At 51.5% G+C, this 17,773-nt stretch overlaps 1 protein-coding gene across 1 annotated transcript in view; it reads right to left on the bottom strand.

Moving 5' to 3' along the window:
* Positions 1-17,773, bottom strand: part of DNAH2 (dynein axonemal heavy chain 2) — a 93,527-nt gene that overhangs the window by 8,344 nt on the left and 67,410 nt on the right. The window contains exons 54-75 of the mRNA XM_007457796.1: positions 17,750-17,773; positions 17,229-17,396; positions 16,822-16,982; positions 16,404-16,543; positions 14,838-14,970; positions 14,587-14,726; positions 13,103-13,313; positions 12,776-12,892; positions 12,464-12,605; positions 11,608-11,777; positions 11,355-11,471; positions 6,212-6,376; positions 5,385-5,510; positions 5,098-5,246; positions 4,958-5,024; positions 4,674-4,824; positions 4,273-4,421; positions 3,953-4,086; positions 3,654-3,798; positions 3,373-3,572; positions 1,777-1,903; positions 69-255 (exon numbers count right to left, since the gene is read on the bottom strand). Of these exons, the coding sequence (XP_007457858.1) occupies positions 69-255; positions 1,777-1,903; positions 3,373-3,572; positions 3,654-3,798; positions 3,953-4,086; positions 4,273-4,421; positions 4,674-4,824; positions 4,958-5,024; positions 5,098-5,246; positions 5,385-5,510; positions 6,212-6,376; positions 11,355-11,471; positions 11,608-11,777; positions 12,464-12,605; positions 12,776-12,892; positions 13,103-13,313; positions 14,587-14,726; positions 14,838-14,970; positions 16,404-16,543; positions 16,822-16,982; positions 17,229-17,396; positions 17,750-17,773 (3,123 nt within the window). The remainder of the gene's footprint in view (positions 1-68; positions 256-1,776; positions 1,904-3,372; positions 3,573-3,653; positions 3,799-3,952; positions 4,087-4,272; positions 4,422-4,673; positions 4,825-4,957; positions 5,025-5,097; positions 5,247-5,384; positions 5,511-6,211; positions 6,377-11,354; positions 11,472-11,607; positions 11,778-12,463; positions 12,606-12,775; positions 12,893-13,102; positions 13,314-14,586; positions 14,727-14,837; positions 14,971-16,403; positions 16,544-16,821; positions 16,983-17,228; positions 17,397-17,749) is intronic.

The raw sequence follows: 17,773 nt of genomic DNA, 5'->3' as shown, positions 1-17,773 counted from the left end.
GAAGAGCGGGCACGCGGCTGAACGAGGGCAGGAGAGAGGCAGGAGAGGGAGGCCTGGCACCCAGGCACCTGGCAACATAGCCTTCTCCGGGGTGGCATTGGTGTACCACAGGTGCCAGTCACGAGGATACTGTTCAAAGGAGTTCATGAGCCCGTGGAAGTTGGTCAGTTTGTCCAGCTCTGTGATGTTATCCCAGTAGGCGTCTGTGAGCCAGCTGGTACAGGGGTTATCCATTTGGCCCTCGCGATCCAGGACCTGGCGGGGGAGGGTGGCGAGAGAGGAGAAAACGATTGACCGGGAACACCCCAAAAGGAGCATTATCTCTTTTTTCAGGAGATACTCATCATGGAAAAGCCATGATGAGCATTTCATGAAAAAAAATGAAGAAATAAATACAGGAATCTGAGGTGGATCGGAATCCACCTTTATTGGGGAAATAAGTGGGGTGGCGGGGATGGGGGTGGGGGCTAGGTCTCTGAGACGCTGTGCGGAGGTGCCACAGTCCGAAGTTAAGAAGCGGGCGCCCTCTGGTGGTTTCCTGGCAATAATGCCTCCTACCCGCATGATTTCAATTGCAGCCTCACCCTTGAGAGAAGCACAAACTAACTGTTCACTCACTCATTTACCCTTTTTAACAAATATTTTTGTTCACCAACTATGTGTTTTAAGCACCTGGGACTCACCACTGAACAAAACAGACAAACACCTCTGCCCTTGAGGAGCTTATTTTCCAACATGAGACAGCGGATACTGAACCAAAAACATAACAAGTAAATTATCTAGTACGATAAAGGTGGCAGTGCCATGGAAAAAGAGAATAGGTTGAGGAGGATAAGGCAGATTAGAAGTGCTGGGGGGTAGTCTGAAATACTAAATAAGAGAGTCAAGGAAATCTCAGTGAGGTGAGATTTAAATCAAGACTTGAAGGAGGGGAGGGGGAACAATTTTCTGGCAGAAGAAACAGCCAGTGCAAAGGCCCTGGAGTGGGATATGCCTGCGACAAGAGGAGGCCCGTGCAGCTGGAGTGGACGGAGTGTGGAGCTGGGCAGTGGGAGATGACATCAGTGATGGGGCATCCATTTTCAAAGAATCTCTCTGGTTGCTGTGTTGAGAGACTAGGGGTGGCAGAGGCTCTTGCTAAAATCCAGATGAGAGGTGAAGTGAAGGTGGCAAAAGGAACGAGACTGTTGTCCAAGGAGGGTGTGCTGATGGCTCAGGGAACCATGGTATGGTTGGCAGCTTTAAGGGCCCACCTGAGGTGTACGGTCATGGATTTAAAGTGAGTCCAGTTGGTGTGGGCACGTTTTTCTCCAGTCAAGCTCAGCTGCATGGGTCACACTGGGACAGAGGGGAAGGAGAGCTGGATCTTACCAGAGCGGTAGCTTCAGCGAGCAAATGCCACACCGTGTCGGGTGGGGGGTGGGGGGGCGGTGTGCAAAGGGGCTGAGGGTGTTGACAAGGGAGAAAGTGTAATGGTGGCCACGAAATTAGGCTGGGGAAGGAGTGGCCTGAGAGGTAGTGTAAGAGTGGCCAGCTCATACCAACCAGCTGGTCGCAGGTAAGGGGCCCAAAGCCCCACCTGTAACTCGGGCAAGGAGGCACAAGGCAAGTCACCCCCCGCGCCCCGCCCCCCCAGGAGCTTTTCAGGCGCCTGCTCCTGCCAGCGTTCCTCCGCGCACGCGCACTCGCCGGAGCCTCAGGCCTTACCCTCTGGGTCTGGAGTCCATCCCCAGCCTTGTCCGCCCCACCCTCGGATGTGCCCTCCGCTCCACTCACCACGCCCCCGCGTAGAAAGAAGTTGTATTCATCCATGTTGAGTTTGCCGGAAGTCTCCAGGATTTTGGCACACATCTGAAAACTGAACAGCAGCTTGTGGTGCTCGAAAAGGGTGCGGCAGGTGTACCTGGGAGGGACAGGGGACGGGGGTGCGGGAGGTAGGGTACTCAGCATGAATGCTTCCTGAGAGAGGACCAGACCATCACAGAGCCCTACACAGAAGGAGGGCCTTACTCAGCTTCGAGTCCAAACCTCTTGTAAACAGCCAAGCATTCAGGGTACTAGAGAGAGGATGTGGTTTTCCCAGAGTTTCCTCAACAACGACTGGACCCCTGCTATGTGCCAGGTACTCTGCCAGGTCCTGAAGACACAAAGATGAACAAGCACGGTCTCTGTGCTGGAGGAAGTCAGGTAGAGTGGGGAGGACAGGCGGGAGGCCATCGGCTACCATAGGACGTGATGAGTCCTATACAAGGGTGGCAGCCCCCACCCTGCCTGGAGCGGAGCTGCCCGGAGGTACAGCCCAGTTACCGAGTGATTGGCAGAGAGGAGAGGGGAGGACGCCAGGGAGAGCTCAGAGCACAAGCGAAGCAGGCAGTGGGGGCGGGAAAACCATGGCGTGCAGGGCGGTCAGCGGTGCTCAGGCATCCAGCATTAAGGAGGAGAAAGGTGAGGCTGGGAGGTAGGTGGTGGCCAAGGCACGGAGGACTTTGTGGCCATTGGACACGAAACCACCACCAAAGAGTGTAAACCGGGAGTGGCATGGCCAGATTTCTGTGTTTGAAAGGCTCACGCTGGCGCCTGCAGGAGGACAGATTAGAGAGGGACAGACTTGGAGGCAGAAGGACCTGTTGGGAGCCCATTGGGGAATTCAGAAAGAAAGATCACGGCGGCCTCCACTGAAGTGCAGTCATGGCACTGGGGAGACTCGGGTGGGGTGGGGAAACAGTTTGCAGAAAGAATCATGAGCGAAACCTGGTCACTGATCTGAGGGGTGGGGGACAGCGAAGAGTCAGGAATATCTCCTGGCTTCTGGCTTGGGTGCCTGGGAGGCGGGTGTTGGTGCCACTCAGGTGCGTGGCCCCGAAGAAAGAGGGAAGATATCGAATTTGACGTGAAACAGCTGAACTTGAAGGGTCTGTGGGAAGTCCAGGCAGAGGGGTCAGGAACCTCGCTACTCAAAGTGCGAGCCACAGACCAAGAGCCGCAGCTTCACCTGGAGCTTGTTAGAAATGCAGGCTCCCAGGCCCCAGCCCAGACCTACTGAATCTGAGTCTGCATTTTAACACGAATCCCAGTGCGTCGTGGGCACATGAACCGTTAGAGAAGTGCTGGTATAGGAGACGGTCCTACACACAAGGCTAATGCTCAAGGAAGACCTGAAGAGAAGATACACTGGAACAGGGACTAGTCAGCCCGTGGATGATGGTTAGACCCCGACCGCGGACGCCACCCAGGGGAAGTGTATGGAGAGAGGAGCAGGGGGACAGGAGCAGTGGCATGGGGCAGCACGAAGGCACAAGTAGCAAGAGGCGTCGGCGTAGAGCCACTGGGCCTCCCGCTGAGCTCGCGCGGCGCGCGGGGAGGCGCGCAGACCTGTAGACGGCGTAGGTGTGGTACTCGTTCAGGTAGTCGATGCGGTCCTCCAGCTTGTTGCTGCGATGGCTCTTGTCGATGCTGAGGATAAAGAGGCTGATGTAGGCGTCCAGCGAGAACTGGTACATGGGGTCGATGCGGCCCATGTCGTTGAGCACGAAGAACAGCACCGAGGCCCGCTGGGCGCACGGGCGGTAAGCCTGCGGAGAGGGCGGAGTCAGGGCCGGAGGGGCGGGGGCTCGGGCAAGGAGGGGGCTGGGCCGGAGGGCGCAGGGGCTCACCTCGCGGGCCAGGTCGATGTTGACCTCCGTGGTTTCGCTGGTCTCTAGCTGCTTTGTCACCTCCGTGGCGGTTATCTTGGAGGTCCGCAGCGTGTTCACCAGCTGCACGTCGTCTAGCAGGGAGCCTGTGGCCTCGTTCAGCAGCCTGGAGGGAAGCCAAGAGGAACGTGGATGGAGAGGCTTTAGGGGTACTGGGCTGGGGTGGGGGAGTAGGGAGACCCCCCCATCAGCCCCCCGGGGCTGTAGTCCGGCCTGCGAGCAGACGAGCGGGCCGCGGGTGGGGGGAGGCAAGGTCTTACCGAAGGATCTCGTCCTCCAGCTCCTCGAGCTGCCTCTTGCCAGCGGCGATATTGACGACCAGTGAGTCCTTCTGCTCTTCCAGCTCCGGCCGCTCCTTCCGGACCACGACGCCCAGCAGCTGGGCCTCCAGGCCCTGGGATCCCCAGGACTCGTGGTGAGAATCCCACCGTGGTGACCTTTACCCGTTTCATCCCTTTACCCCACTCACGCCCCGCATCCGCAGCTGCCCGACACAATCTTAGCCTTTTCTCAACCCTGCCGGACTCTACAGCCCTCCCGGGTTCACCCTAGTTCAGTCTAGGCATCAGCCCCCACCCACCTGTTCTTTGACAGCAAAGTTGACAATGGTGGTCTTGGCTGAGGTCTCTGGGCCGTAGTGGGGGTTGGAGAGCTTGGTGGTGATGTAGAATCGGAAACTGGTATTGTATTCCACCTCCTTATCTCCGATGCGCATCAGCAGGCGACCACCTGCACCCACAGGAGGGTCAAGGGCAAGGACCCCACGTGACCAGGTGTGGGCTGACCCGTTGTTCCCCAACTGGAATCCAGTAGCAGTGACTCAGCCTGCCCTAATGTCCCCGGCCCAGGGCTGTCTGAATACAGGGACAGGTAAGTAGAGGACAGAGCCAAAGACCCAGCCCTTTCTTCCCCTGTGTCCGACTCGGCTGGGCTCTAGGATTTGTCCTCCAGACCAACCCCAAAATAAGCCTGGGCCCTCACCAGTTCGAGCTACAGATTTGTTGAGCACAGGGTTGAGTGTGGGGTCCAGATATTCCTGCACGTTCTGGAGCAGTACTGGGTGTCCAAACTGGATGGCCTTTTCTAGGACTCGAAGGTAATCGCTCATCTGCAGATCGATGATCTGTAGGCCCTAGAGAGCAAGGAAAAAGATGCAAGAATTGCTGCAGGATACAAGGCGGGTAATGGCCTGAGGGAAGGACCTCAGGAAGAGTTAGGCTTGAGAAGAGAATATAAGGGGACAGATCAGTCCCCCAGCCTTATACCTGACTTCCTTCCATGTTCTTGATCCATTTCAGGGCCTGGGCCTGAGGATCAATCATCAGTGCCCACCTGAAGGAGGAAGCGTGAGTCAGAAGACAGGCTCTGCCCTTACTCAGCCTCGTGCACCCAGCAGCACCCTTACCTGTTGCCACGGGTGACAATGATGCCATTCTCAGTGGAGAAGGCATCCGAGGGCAACCCTTGGAGGTTCCAGTCCCGAACTTTGGTAGGATTGGACAGGAATTTATCAAAGGTGAAGTGGGGTGAGCAAGGAACTTGCAGCTCCGAGATCTGGGTGAGAAGAGCCCCAAGCTTCAACCTGGAGATCTGAGCCCAGCACCCCTGCCCCTTCCCGACATCTCTGTTACTCCCAAAGGCCACAATCTCAGAGCCCATGAGCTCACTCATCACGCCTAAGCCCTGCCTCACCTTCCTGATCCAGATTTGGTTGACGATCTCATCCCGGTAGTTGGTCAGGAAGGGTCCCATGTAGGACAAGAAGGCAGCTGCCAGGAGACAGTCTCCCACCAGGTAGCCCAGATCCCCCTCCAGGCCCTGGAGGACAGACAGCAGGGGAGGTGTAAGCCTGCCTGGGCCCCCAGCCTGGAGTCACCTGGACTGCTCTGAAGGCACTCTCCTCTGGACACTAACCAGATCAGAGAGATTCTTTGCCTCTCCTAGACCCTTGCACCCTGATAACTCTAACCTACTCTCACAACTTTTGAGTTCCCCATCTTTTTTTCCCTTTTCTTCATATTTGGGCCATGCCATGCGGCTTACAGGAATCTCAGTTCCCCAACCAGGGATCGAAGCCAGGCCACAGCAGTGATAGTGCCGAACCCTAACCACTAAGCCACCAGGGAACTCCCTTGAGTTCCCCATCTTTAACAGCAATGGTTATTTCTTATGATAAGGCCTAACCCTCTTGTGAAGCCAGGAGCTCACCGAGGGTAGAGACGAGATGCCCCAGGTCGGTTTCAGTCAGGCCAGTGGGCTATGTCAAGGGTCCTCGTGTGTGCTTTCCATCCCTACCTACACACAGAAGCAGATCCCCCGTGGTACAGAAAGTCTCTCCTTCTACTATTCTCACCAAATGTGAGGAAGTGGAGGGGGAAGAACTCCCATGCCCCATTCTTGGATGTCCCTTCACCCAAGTATCCCCATTTCCCCGGCCTGTCCCTCAACCTAAACAGGACGGGAGCTCTTGGCGCTGGTGGGCAGGGAAGAAGGACAGCCAGGTGGTGCAATGATCTCACCTTCACCGTCTCCCCCCATCGGGCCTTCTCGCCAGCCAACCCAGACACCAGCATCCCGGCTCGTTCCAGCTTCGCCTCCATCTCCTCGGACTTATTGCGAAGCTCCTCCTTCTGTGCCAGCTTCTCATCGTACTGTTTCTTCAGCATCTCCAGTTTCCCGGCCACCTGGGAGGGATCAGAGTACAGGGATCAAACACGGGGCTTGAGGCCAGATTGTCCTGGCTTTGGGTCACCAGTCTGCCGGGTTGTGGGAAAATGAACCTCGGGGAAAATGATCTCTTTGAGCCTGTTTCCTCACGTGCAAAATAAGATCAATCAGCACCTGCCCTACAGGGTTGTTGTGAGGAGAAAAACAAGATCAAATATGTGTGATAAGTTGCATTTTCTTTCCCATCCCTCCACCACCCTTTCCTTGAGCCTGGAAACTACTTGGTAATGGACTCAAGGCTGAGTAGGAGACAGACCTCTCGTAGCATAGTGATAAAGCACACAGGATGTGTTGGCAAGAGAGGACCAGATAGCACGGAAATAACCGCCACTCCGTGCCAGAGGCCACACCTAAGCTGAGACCTTGAGAGAGGAAGGAGGAGTTAGAATGAACCCAGGAGCTGTTGGAGGGAGGAAGAGGGAGTCCATTCAGGAAAAAGGCCCAGGTCCGAGGTCCCACCGAAGATGGGACCTGGGAAGAGCCTTACCTCTTAGAGAAGCCTCCCTCACCTCGACTCATTGCCACCCTGTGGGCTCTGCTGAGGTTGGAATATATCACTCAAATCTTTTTTTTTTTTCCTCTTTGGCCGTGCCGTGCGTCTTGTGGTATCTTAGTTCCCGGACCAGGGATTGAACCCGTGCCATCGGCAGTGAAAGCACAGAGTCCTACCCACTGGACCGCCAGGGAACTCCTTATCACACAAATCCGAAGTCAAGAACTGACTGTGTGGTGATTGTTTTGTAATGTTTAGAAATATCGAATCGCCATGTTGTACACCTGCAACTAACAGTGTTGTAGGTCAATTATACTTCAAACAAACAAACATAAAAAAGAAATCAGATTTGTGATTACCAAAGGCAAAGATAGGGGGTGGGGGAGGGGAATTGGATGAGGCAGTCGAAAGGTACACACTTCCCATTATAAACTAAATAAGTATTAGGGATGTAACGAACATGATTAATATAATTACACTACTGTATGTTGTATATGAAAGTTGTTAAGAGAGCAAACCCTGAGTTCTCATCACAAGGAAAAAGGTTTTTTTCTTTTTCTTTTCTTTGCCTCTATATGAAATGATGGATAGTCACTAAACTTATTGTGATCATCATTTCATGATGTATGTAAGTTAAATCAATGTGCTGTGCACCTTAAACTTATACAGTGCTGCATGTCAATTATATCTCAATAAAACTAAGGGAAAAAAAAAAGAACTGAGGGCTTCCCTGGTGGTGCAGTGGTTGAGAGTCCGCCTCCCGATGCCGATGCTGGGGACACGGGTTCGTGCCCCGGTCCAGGAAGATCCCACATGCCGCGGAGCAGCTGGGCCCATGAGCCATGGCCGCTAGGCCTGCGCGTCCGGAGCCTGTGCTCCGGCGGGAGAGGCCACAACAGTGAGAGGGCCGCGTACCACAAAAATAAATAAATAAATAAAAGAACTGAGTCTTTTCCAGGACCTGCTATGTGTGCCTGACTGACGAACAGTAATCCTGTCTGTAAACACACGGTGTCACCTGTTCTCTTCATGAAGAGGAACGGGGGGCTGGCCTTACACCAAGTGCCTGCCACACAGCGTGCACACGATAAACATTAGTTCTCTTTCCTGCTGCATCCCCACTGGGAGAGGCAGTCTGCAGCAGTGCAAGGAGTGCTCCGATCATTGCCCCACTTTATTGAGTGATGGCTGTAAGGATAAATGTGGGTTGTAGCACAACGCCTACTGTGTAGTAAGCAAGCAGGACCTGGGCTCAGCTATTGAGGTTGACCTCCAAGAACTTGGGAATGGGAAAGGGAGCTCTCCAAGGAATATTTTTTAAGGCAAAGTGGAGATTCAAAATGTCACCCTTGAGTGACAGGACGGCTTATAGGTCAAGCCTTAGTAGGAATCTGTTGGAAGCCATTAGCATCTAAAGAAAGAAGGTGTCACTCAGTGATCAGCTGGGCCACTTGGAGGCTGGGGACCTACAGGGAAATGTAGGTCCCCTTGCACACGTGTGCTGGGTTATCTGGCAGGCTCTACCACGTGACCCCTGTCATCAGGTTCACGCGACCACCTCCGTGCGCTGAGGCCATGCTCATCAGCAACACTCTGATTATAATTTGGCTTCCCATGGAGGCTGGTCTCTGGGGAGGCAGCCAGCCCACATGACGGATCTATATTTCATTATTTATTTTGCGTGTGGTGTTGTCTTCACTGTTTTTATTTTTCATGTAAGAAATATATGCACAAGGTTAAAAACCTAAATAATATAATAAAAGGGGTTATAATGAAAAGCAACAGTCCTCTAGCCCACTTTTCCTACTCAGTCCCATCCTTCAGTAGCAAATTATTTTTTAACCATTCCTCTTTTTATGTCTTCTGGTAATTACTTCCATATCTCTGACTGCTACTATACACATATATATACATACACACAGTTTTTAAATTTTTGCAGTTTTAATCTTTTTTTAATTAAAAATAATTATGAAACATCTCAAACCTAGAAAAAAGACTAATATAAGCAATACCTATATACCCGTCACCTAGATTTAACAGTTGTTAACATTTTGCTATATTTATTCCATCAACTTGTTTTTTGCCAAAGTATCTTAAATTGCAAACTCATGACATTTCAACCTTAAATACCTCATAAGGCAACTCTTTTTTTAAAAAGGACATAATCATAGCATCATTATCACACCTAACATCATCTTTATCTTTTTTTGAAAATAACTTTTCCCATTTATGTCTTTTTTTTACACTATTGAAATTTTATTTTATTTTTTTCAAGAAACAGGATTTTATAATAATTTCTTTTGCTGTGTAATACAGTTTTCATATTGTATGCTGTTTTCTTCTTTTTAAACATCTTTGTTGAGGTATAAGTTTGAATAGTGAATATGTTTCACATGAATCAACATTCTGAAGGAACGAAAACGTATACAGTGAAGGGTCCATCTTCCTCCTACTCCAGCCCCCAGCCCCCAGCCCCAGCCTGAGAGAGAACCACTATTGCCAGTTTCTTTTCTTTTCTTTTTTAAATTTATTTTTGGCTGCGCTGGGTCTTCGTTGCTGCACGAGAGCTTTCTCTAGTTGCGGAGAGCGGGGGCTACTCTTCTTTGCGGTGCGCGGGCTTCTGATTGCGGTGGCTTCTCTTGTTGCAGAGCATGGGCCCTAGGCGTGCGGGTTTAGCACGCGGCATGTGGGATCTTCCCGGACCAGGGCTCGAACCCATGTCCCCTGCATTGGCAGGCAGATTCTTAACCACTGTGCCACCAGGGAAGCCTCTGAGTGAAAGTCTTTAAGCCAACCCTGTGATATTCTGACCTTGGCAGGTGGCTGCAGCTTTTTCCAGGGATGAGTGGCTATTTCTATAGAGGCAGGATGTTTGAAGGAGGGCAACTTCTAGGGAACTGGACTTGGGCAGAGGACATACGTAGTCTGCAAGGGTGGCCTTAATTAAGAGTATTGCAGCGGGCTTCCCTGGTGGCACAGTGGTTAAGAATCTGCCTGCCAATGCAGGGGACACGGGTTCGAGACCTGGTCCGGGAAGATCCCACGTGCCGCGGAGCAACTAAGCCTGTGCGCCACAACTACTGAGCCTGCGCTCTAGAGCCCGTGAGCCACAACTACTGAAGCCCGTGCGCCTACAGCCTGTGCTCCACAACAAGAGAAGCCACCACAATGGGAAGCCCGCGTACCACAATGAAGAGTAGCCCCCGCTCTCCGCAACTAGAGAAAGCCCACGCACAGCAACGAAGACACAACGCAGCCAAAAATAAATAAATAAAATTTAAAAAAAAAAAAAAAAGATAGCATCAACCAAGTTAGAGGGCAAGTGAAAATGAAAAACTTGGAAGCAATGAATCTGTCTTTCCGAAAGGGAAATGGTTAAATAAATGATGGTCTACAAAAGAAAGAAAGAAAGAAAGAAAGACTTCCTTGGTGGTCCAGTGGTTAAGACTCCGCGCTTCCACTGCAGGGGGCACAGGTTGAAACCTGGGTCAGGGAACTAAGATCCTGCAAGCTGCGTGGCACGGCCATTTGAAAAAAGAAAAATGATGGTCTAGCTATCTACTGGCATAACATGCAGCGGTAAAAAGAAAGCAGGAACTCTTTATACACTGATATAGAACAATCTTCGATACATAAGTCAGTAATATAGGAAGGTGCAGAACAGTGTGTGTAAGTAATGTAAAAAAAAAAAAAGAAAAGAAATTTTGCCGAAACAATAATTTGTAATATGGGCTGCTTTCAAGGGAGCAGAGCTGGTGGCTAGAGAGTAGAAGGTGGGAGAGAGAATTCTTACTGGATATGCTTTTGTACTTTTTAAATTTCAAACCATGTGGATGTATTTATATTACCTATCAAATCAATGATAGAAAATTAAATGATAGACTGAAAGAATTTTGAACTCTTGATAATAACATATTCTGCCTGGTTAGGGAGTTACTTGTGCATATATCTTGTAGGAAATCACCTTCTGGATTGTCTAGCCCACTCACAGGAAATACCCCTCTCTACCTCCAGACGACCCCATCCCCTCCCCAGGCTCCAAAGCCCTCACATTCCTCCAGGTCCAAGCAGCAGTGTGACACCTTTGTCCCATCCCCCCCGGCAAAGACACATTTGCCGCACAGATTTCATCGGCTACTGTCTCAGGGTCCTTCTCCAAAGGGCCCCCAACGAAGGATGGCAGACATTGCCGGCTCCCCGGTCAGTCTTGGGAAGGGCTCCCTGGGGACAGTGCCCCTGTGCGTTTGTAACCCTCTCAGTCAGCTTAGCTTTCTGAGCCAGAGGCAGACTGTCTAAACAAGGCACAGACGGGGAGGCAGACAGGACTGTAAGGGAGAGGGGAGTAGACTTTGACAGGGAAAAAGAAACAGTCAGGAAGTATCCCTCAGAAATCTGGGAGAGGGACCACCTCGGAAAACGGAAAACGCAGGTGTGAGGCTCACCTCACGCAGCTTCTCCTGGGCCTCGGCCAGGGCCGCTTGCTTCTCCTGAAGCTGGGCCAACGCAGTGTTCATGCGGATCCGCTTGGGCTCCACCACCCGGTACAGCCGCCCGTACAGCTGCGGGGAGACAGCAGGCACCCTCTTACCCGCCACCCACTCACCTGCCCGTGATCCTTCCTTCCCACTTGGGTCTTCCATCCCCCCTCCTCCTGGGCCGGCCTCACTGCTCCCCTCCCCACTGGCCACCGCTTACCTCCATGGCGCGAACCCACATGCAGAGGGACTTGGCAGCCAGCGACACGCGGCCGATGATGTCAGGCTGGAAGTCCGGCTGGGCGCAGTAGGCCCCGATCTTCTTCAGGACCTTATCTGAGATATTGTCCTTATCAAAGTTGATCAGTGACTTGATGAAGTTCTGTTCCCCTGTGGGATGAAGGTAGGGGGCCTCAGTCAGAGGGCCCAACCCCCCTCCTCATCCAGGCCACATGCTTCCTGGGCTCAGTTCCCAAGGCCAGCATATCTGCCCTCATCCCGAGCTCCTTCCGCTGACCTTGCTCCCTTCTCTAGACCCTCGAAGCTCCCAGGGCCTCCACGACCTCCGCAGCCTCGACTCCCATCACTTACCTTCAGCACTCTCAGCCTGACTGCCCCACACACCACTCTTTCTATATACTCTGCACCTTCTTCTAGGGCAGGGGCCACCAAACTACAGCTTACAGGCTACATTCTACCACCAGAACTCAGAGCAGGAAAACTATCACAAGAATAAAACAGAAAGACTCTTGTTATCCATTTTCTGATTCTCGTGTTTTTGGAGGATGGGCGAGCGAAGACATTCCTGTCCTTGGATTCTGGGACATATTCCTATAATTCCTATAGCTTTATGAAATTTTTTTTTTTTGCTTCAATTAAGATGAATCATTTTCTGCAACTTACAACCAAAGAAACTTGACTGACATTTATGCCTTCTCTTCCTTACTAGGCTCTGTGCTTTGAGGGTTGGTACAATGCATCCTTCATCTCTGTCTGTCCGAGTGCCTGACACCTGGCAGATGATTAGGGAACGCTGGGTGGACTCACGTTAATTACCTTCCGGATCCCTGGCTTACCTAGCTGCCTCTTGGCCTCTGCCCAGGTGGGCTCGTTGCCTCGGAGAATCATGACTGCCTGCAACACCATCTCCACTTGGGCAGGGGGCCGTCCATAAGACTTGATCTCTCCTATATCCTTCTTGTTCAAAGACTCCAGGGCCTGGGAAAAGGGATTAACTTGGGGACAGGAGTCAACTCAGGTGGTAAGACAGCTTCCTTTATGGAGATAGGACCCAGCTGAAGTTCCCCTCTTCTTCCCTACTTCCCCAGGGACTTTGAGAACAAAGAAGGCCGGCCCTACCCCCTTCCTGAGCCCTCCCACCCCGATACCCGCATGGCCTCTTCCAGGGCCGGCAACGCCTCTTCTAGATCCTTCTGGGCATTGTCAGCCAGTGCCTGGCACTTAACTTCCTCAATCGCAATCTTCTCACTATTGGCTGTGACAGCCTACGGATGAAAAGAAAACGAGGGTTTTGACTTCACCTTGAGCAAAAGTGGCGGTGACGGTGTTGGCGGTAAGAGAAAGAGAAAGCTAAAGAAAGCATGAGGAGTGGAACTCCCGTTCCCTGCCCTGTAACCAGTGGAGACTGGGAAGCCCCTGCCCGGTGGGCGCGGGGTGTAAGGGGCACGAGGGGCAGGGGAAGGGGGCGGGGGCACCTTCTGCTGCTCATCCGCTTCCCGCTTCTGCTGCACGATGATGACCAGGTACTCCTCGCACTGTTTCTGGAACTCAGCCACCTTTTTCTTGGCATCCTCCAGCTCCAAAGACATCACTTCCACCTTTTCCCTAGTTTCATCGATCTTAAACAACCCCGTCCGCAGCTTATTGGCTTGGTCCAGCAGCTCCTGCCGCTTCTCTGCCAGCAAGCTAGGGGACAGAGTAGGAGCCAGGGCGCCCAGAAAGGAGAGGCCCATTTAGTCTCTTCCTTCCCAGAGCGGCTCTGGGCCCTGTCTTCCTGCCCGTTGCCACCAACACCATCCTAGTCAGATTTTTATCATTTCCTGCCTGGATCATTGCCAACAGCCTCCCAACCGGTCTTCCTGCTTCCAGACTCTCGTGCCTCTGATTTATTCTACACACCGCTGTCAGAATCAGCTTGCTTGCTACTGTTTTCATCACACCACTTCCCTACTTGAGACTCTTCCCCGCTGTGCAGCAGACAGGGGGGCTGCAGTGAACCAGAAAACACAAACTTTTCTCAAGGGGGTGGCCATCTCTGGGCTCCAACCTGTTTTTTTCCATTTGAGAATGAATGTGGGCTCAGTATTGCCACAGTTTCTGATGCTTCAAGACGGACTGGAAATCTGGAGTTTTCTAAGGCTCCCCAAGTTTTTAATGTTGGCAGCTCACTCAAAAATGAGTTTTAAGATTGTACGGCCAAAGAAAAATGTCTGTGCAAGATTGTTTTCGGGATTAAGTAATAATATGCATGTAAAGAGCTTAACGCAGTGACTGGGAAATCTTAAACAGGATGTTAGCCTATGTACCCAGGGAAGGCAAGGACTTTATTTTGTTAACTGGCATATATATTACAAGCATCTAAAATAGTACCTGGCACAGAGTAGATGCTCAAAAATATATTTTAAATGAATGAATTAATGTTGGCTATCATTATTATTACAAATGGCTTTTTCTTCACCTTTGAAATACTAAACCCAATAAATGAGTTTTTTTGTTTTTTTTTTACCTTACTCTTACAGCCTTCAGAGCACATTATCGTGTTGTGCACATAAAAGCTCAGTCAGTACAACTTAATGAATGAATATTACAATTCTTGGGAATGGTGGAAAGTCTAGAAGATGTTAAAGGCAGAGAGAAGAGGACCCACGTTGTCATATATACCCATAATATAAAGTCACAGTTGTACTGTGGTTGGGAAGAGAGACATCACTCTAGAAGATAAGGACAGAGAGGTGTGTAAAGTGGTCACAGCCAGAGGGCCCCTGAGACGGCCATGTCCCCTGGAAACCCCATCTCTCTGTTTAACTTCCTGGGCAGAATCAAGGTCTCTGGCGTCTCTGCCACCCCACATCAGCACCCCAGTCCCCAAGCGGGTCCCCTTGGCCAGCTCCTGGATATTTTCCCTGACTTCATTTCACCAAGCTCCCTGGCCCTCTGTGCCCCCTACTCTTCATCATACTTTTTATATCCGGATACAAGTTCCAGGTAGTTGGTGGGAGTGACATAGTTGTGTCTTCGAAGTTCCAGCAGCATCTTCTGGGAATACTGAGCCACTGACCAGTGCATGGTGACGAAGATCTGGGCCACCTTCCTGTGGATCTGAGGCCAATTCATAGAGGACGTGAGACAGAGCAAGAGTAAAGGCAGACAGAGAACAGAAATGGGCGGGAGGTGCAGGGGGGTGAGGAAAGGTGGGGAGGAGTGCCTCACGTTCTCCTGGGTCCCCAGGTCTGCTCCCACCAGATACTTCTCAGCCACCTCCAGCAGGGCCTCGCGGGGCCACTCTGAGAACCAGTTGATGGTTGTGCAGTTCACCAAGGCTGGGTACTGGCGGATCCAGTTCCTGGCGCGGGTTTCGAGAGGCAGTTAAGCCCAATCGCAGACTCAGCCTCCAGCGAGGGGCTTTGTAACAGCTCCACCCGCTTCCCAGGAACTTAAAAGCCCCACCCCTGTGCCCCTGTATCTCCTTGTCCAGGTTTTGCTCCCCTCAGAGCTGATTCAGTGCAGGATTTAGAAACAGGTTCTGCGGTCAGAAAGACCCGATTCCACACCAACTAGGTGTGGATCTCGGGGCAAGTGATGTAATCTTTTGAACGTCATTTTCCTTAGCTCTAAAATGGGAATAACAAAACATACTAACTAGAGTTGTTAGGGGATTCAATGGGGTGACACATGTAAAATTCTTAGCACAGAGCCTGGTACATGGTAAATATGCCATAAACCAAAAAGATTAAAAGATAAACAAAATGGTAACCCAAACTGCCTCTCTGCACAAGTTCTCTGTCGTCCTATTTTCCAATGCCCTTGAAAATCTAGTCATACCAAGAATGGATCAAATGTGGTGTATACACACGATGGAATATTATTCAGCCTTAAAGAGGCAGGAGATTCTGACACCTGCTACAACATGGATGAACCTTGAGGACGTTATGCTAAGTGAAATAAGCCAGTCACAAAAAGACAAATACTGTATGATTCCACCTCTACGTGGTATCTAGAGTGGTCACTCACAGAAACAGAAAGTAGAAGGGTGGTTGCCAGGGCCTGGGGGTGGTGGGGGAAATGGGCAGTTGTCCAGTGGGTATAGAGTCACAGTTTTGCACAATGAGAATGTTCCAGAAATCTGTTGCATAACAGTGTGAATATACTTAACACTGCTGAGCTGTACACTTAAAAGTGGTTAGAGACTTCCCTGGTGGTGCGATGGTTAAGACTCTGCGCTCCCAATGCAGGGGTCCCAGGTTCAATCCCGTGCAGGTCAGGGAACTAGATCCTGCACGCATGCTGCAACTAAGAAGGCTGCATGCTGCAACTAAAGATTCCGTGTGCCACAACTAAGACCTGGCAACCAAGATAAATAAATAAACTTTTTTTTTTTTTTAATTTAAGAACTTCTCTTTGGCAGAAACAAAAAACCCCAAAAAACTTAAAGAAAGTGAAGAGACAAGCCACAAACCTGAAAAAAATATGGCTAAAATGATTAAATTTTATGTGTGTTTTTAACCACAATTAAAAATTTAAAAACAAAACATAAAAAACACCTCCATCTTCCGGAAAAAATAAAGAAATCTGATACACCAAAAGGCTCCCATGTAAGCAGCAGGAACTTGCTGAAAGAAACACAGGCTACGGCCAGGAGAAGGGGTGTACAGGGCTGGAGAGGCCAGCGCTATTCCTGAGTCTCGCCGGAAGAAGGCACAGAGGCCAGAACCGGGGAGGAGGACCCCGCGATGAGTGGGGAGCCTCGAGGGAGAAGAAGGCTGTAACAAGAGTCACCTGAAGGGGTCACCCACGGGGCTGAGGCAGAGGACGATGTGCAGGTTGTTCCGCACGCGCTCGGTGAAGTAGGCGAAGAGGCTGTCCGAGGACTCGGGCACCTGCTCCGCGCGGGCCTGCTCTATGATGCGCGTCTGGATCTGCGTGGAAGCCGCAGGCAGAGGGCTGAGGTTCCAAGAGCAGAACCCAGGGCGGGAGGGAGGAGGGAGCAGCAGGTGGGGCTGGGCTGACAGGGTGTGGGTTTTAAAGCAGCTTGTCCCACTAGCGTCCCGCGAGGGAGGATGGCAGAAGAGGAAGCACCACCTAATGGGGGGCTGGAGGGAGGGGTTGCTACGGCAGCATCCTCTGGGATCAGGGGAGAAGGGGTTAGTTAGGAAGGCCAAAGAACCAACTGGTAGTGGGTGTGGAAGGATCGCACCTCTTCAAATTCATCCACCTTATAGAGATTGGGGACCTCGCCTGAGCTGAGGATGTTGTTAATGTCCTCTAGGAATGATTCGTCAGCAACCTGGGTGTCCACAAAAAGGAAGGACGTAGCCTTGAGCTCTACCCCGGCCTGGAGATACAGACGCTTGATATCTGGGCCAGAGGAGACAGAAACACTCCTCAGATTCACCATCCTGTCCCTCCTTCCCCTTCTGAGATTCAGGAGCCCTCCCCCAGCTGGCAACACATACATGACATCGTCCTGTACCCCACCCGGGCCTGGCGCGGCTCCCTACCCGGCTTCCATCCCTCCTCTCACTTGTCATCACAGGAAGTTCAGGCATCTGATCTTTCACTCCCAGCCCCAAACCCTCTTCCATCTCAGAAACCCAGCGTTACCGTCTCGGAATTCCTGCTTTCGATAATGTTTGGTGACCTCAATCTGGAAGGTGATGTACTCGCAGATGAATGAGGCCAAGCGGGCCAGACTCTGGCGTCCGCTGCCCCCAATGCCCACCAAGAGCATGTTGCCCCGAGGCTGTCCAATGACCCGCACAATCCGTGTGACTGGAGGGTAGGGGGTAGGGGGTGAGGGTAATGAGTTGGTTGAACAACCTCAGGGGACCTCCAGGCCCTAGGCTGGGGACTGGGACGACTAAAACTGCAGTAGAGGAACCAGGCAGCGTGGCAAGAGGTTGGTGCCTGAAGCACTGGTAGCAATTCAACTCTCAACCTCCACCACCTCTGTTAAACACCATCATCAAGGAAAACCCCACCCATGGCCACAAGCACATCTGGGGTTAGGGAGGAAGGCAACTTCTGAGACTTGATTTGGGAGCAACCTGGGAAGAGGTCCCCATTTCCTTGGAATATCCCATAACTGGGATTCTGGAGAAGGGATGGGAGCAGGAGGTGCTCACTGTGTTCAATGGCCTCTCGGAAGA

This window comes from Lipotes vexillifer, unplaced genomic scaffold (genome assembly GCF_000442215.2).
Source record: "Lipotes vexillifer unplaced genomic scaffold, Lipotes_vexillifer_v1.1 scaffold611, whole genome shotgun sequence".
NCBI classification, from domain to species: Eukaryota; Metazoa; Chordata; class Mammalia; order Artiodactyla; family Lipotidae; genus Lipotes; species Lipotes vexillifer.
The sequence above is the reverse complement of the archived record's forward strand: the minus strand, read 5'-3'. Positions and strand labels throughout refer to the sequence as shown.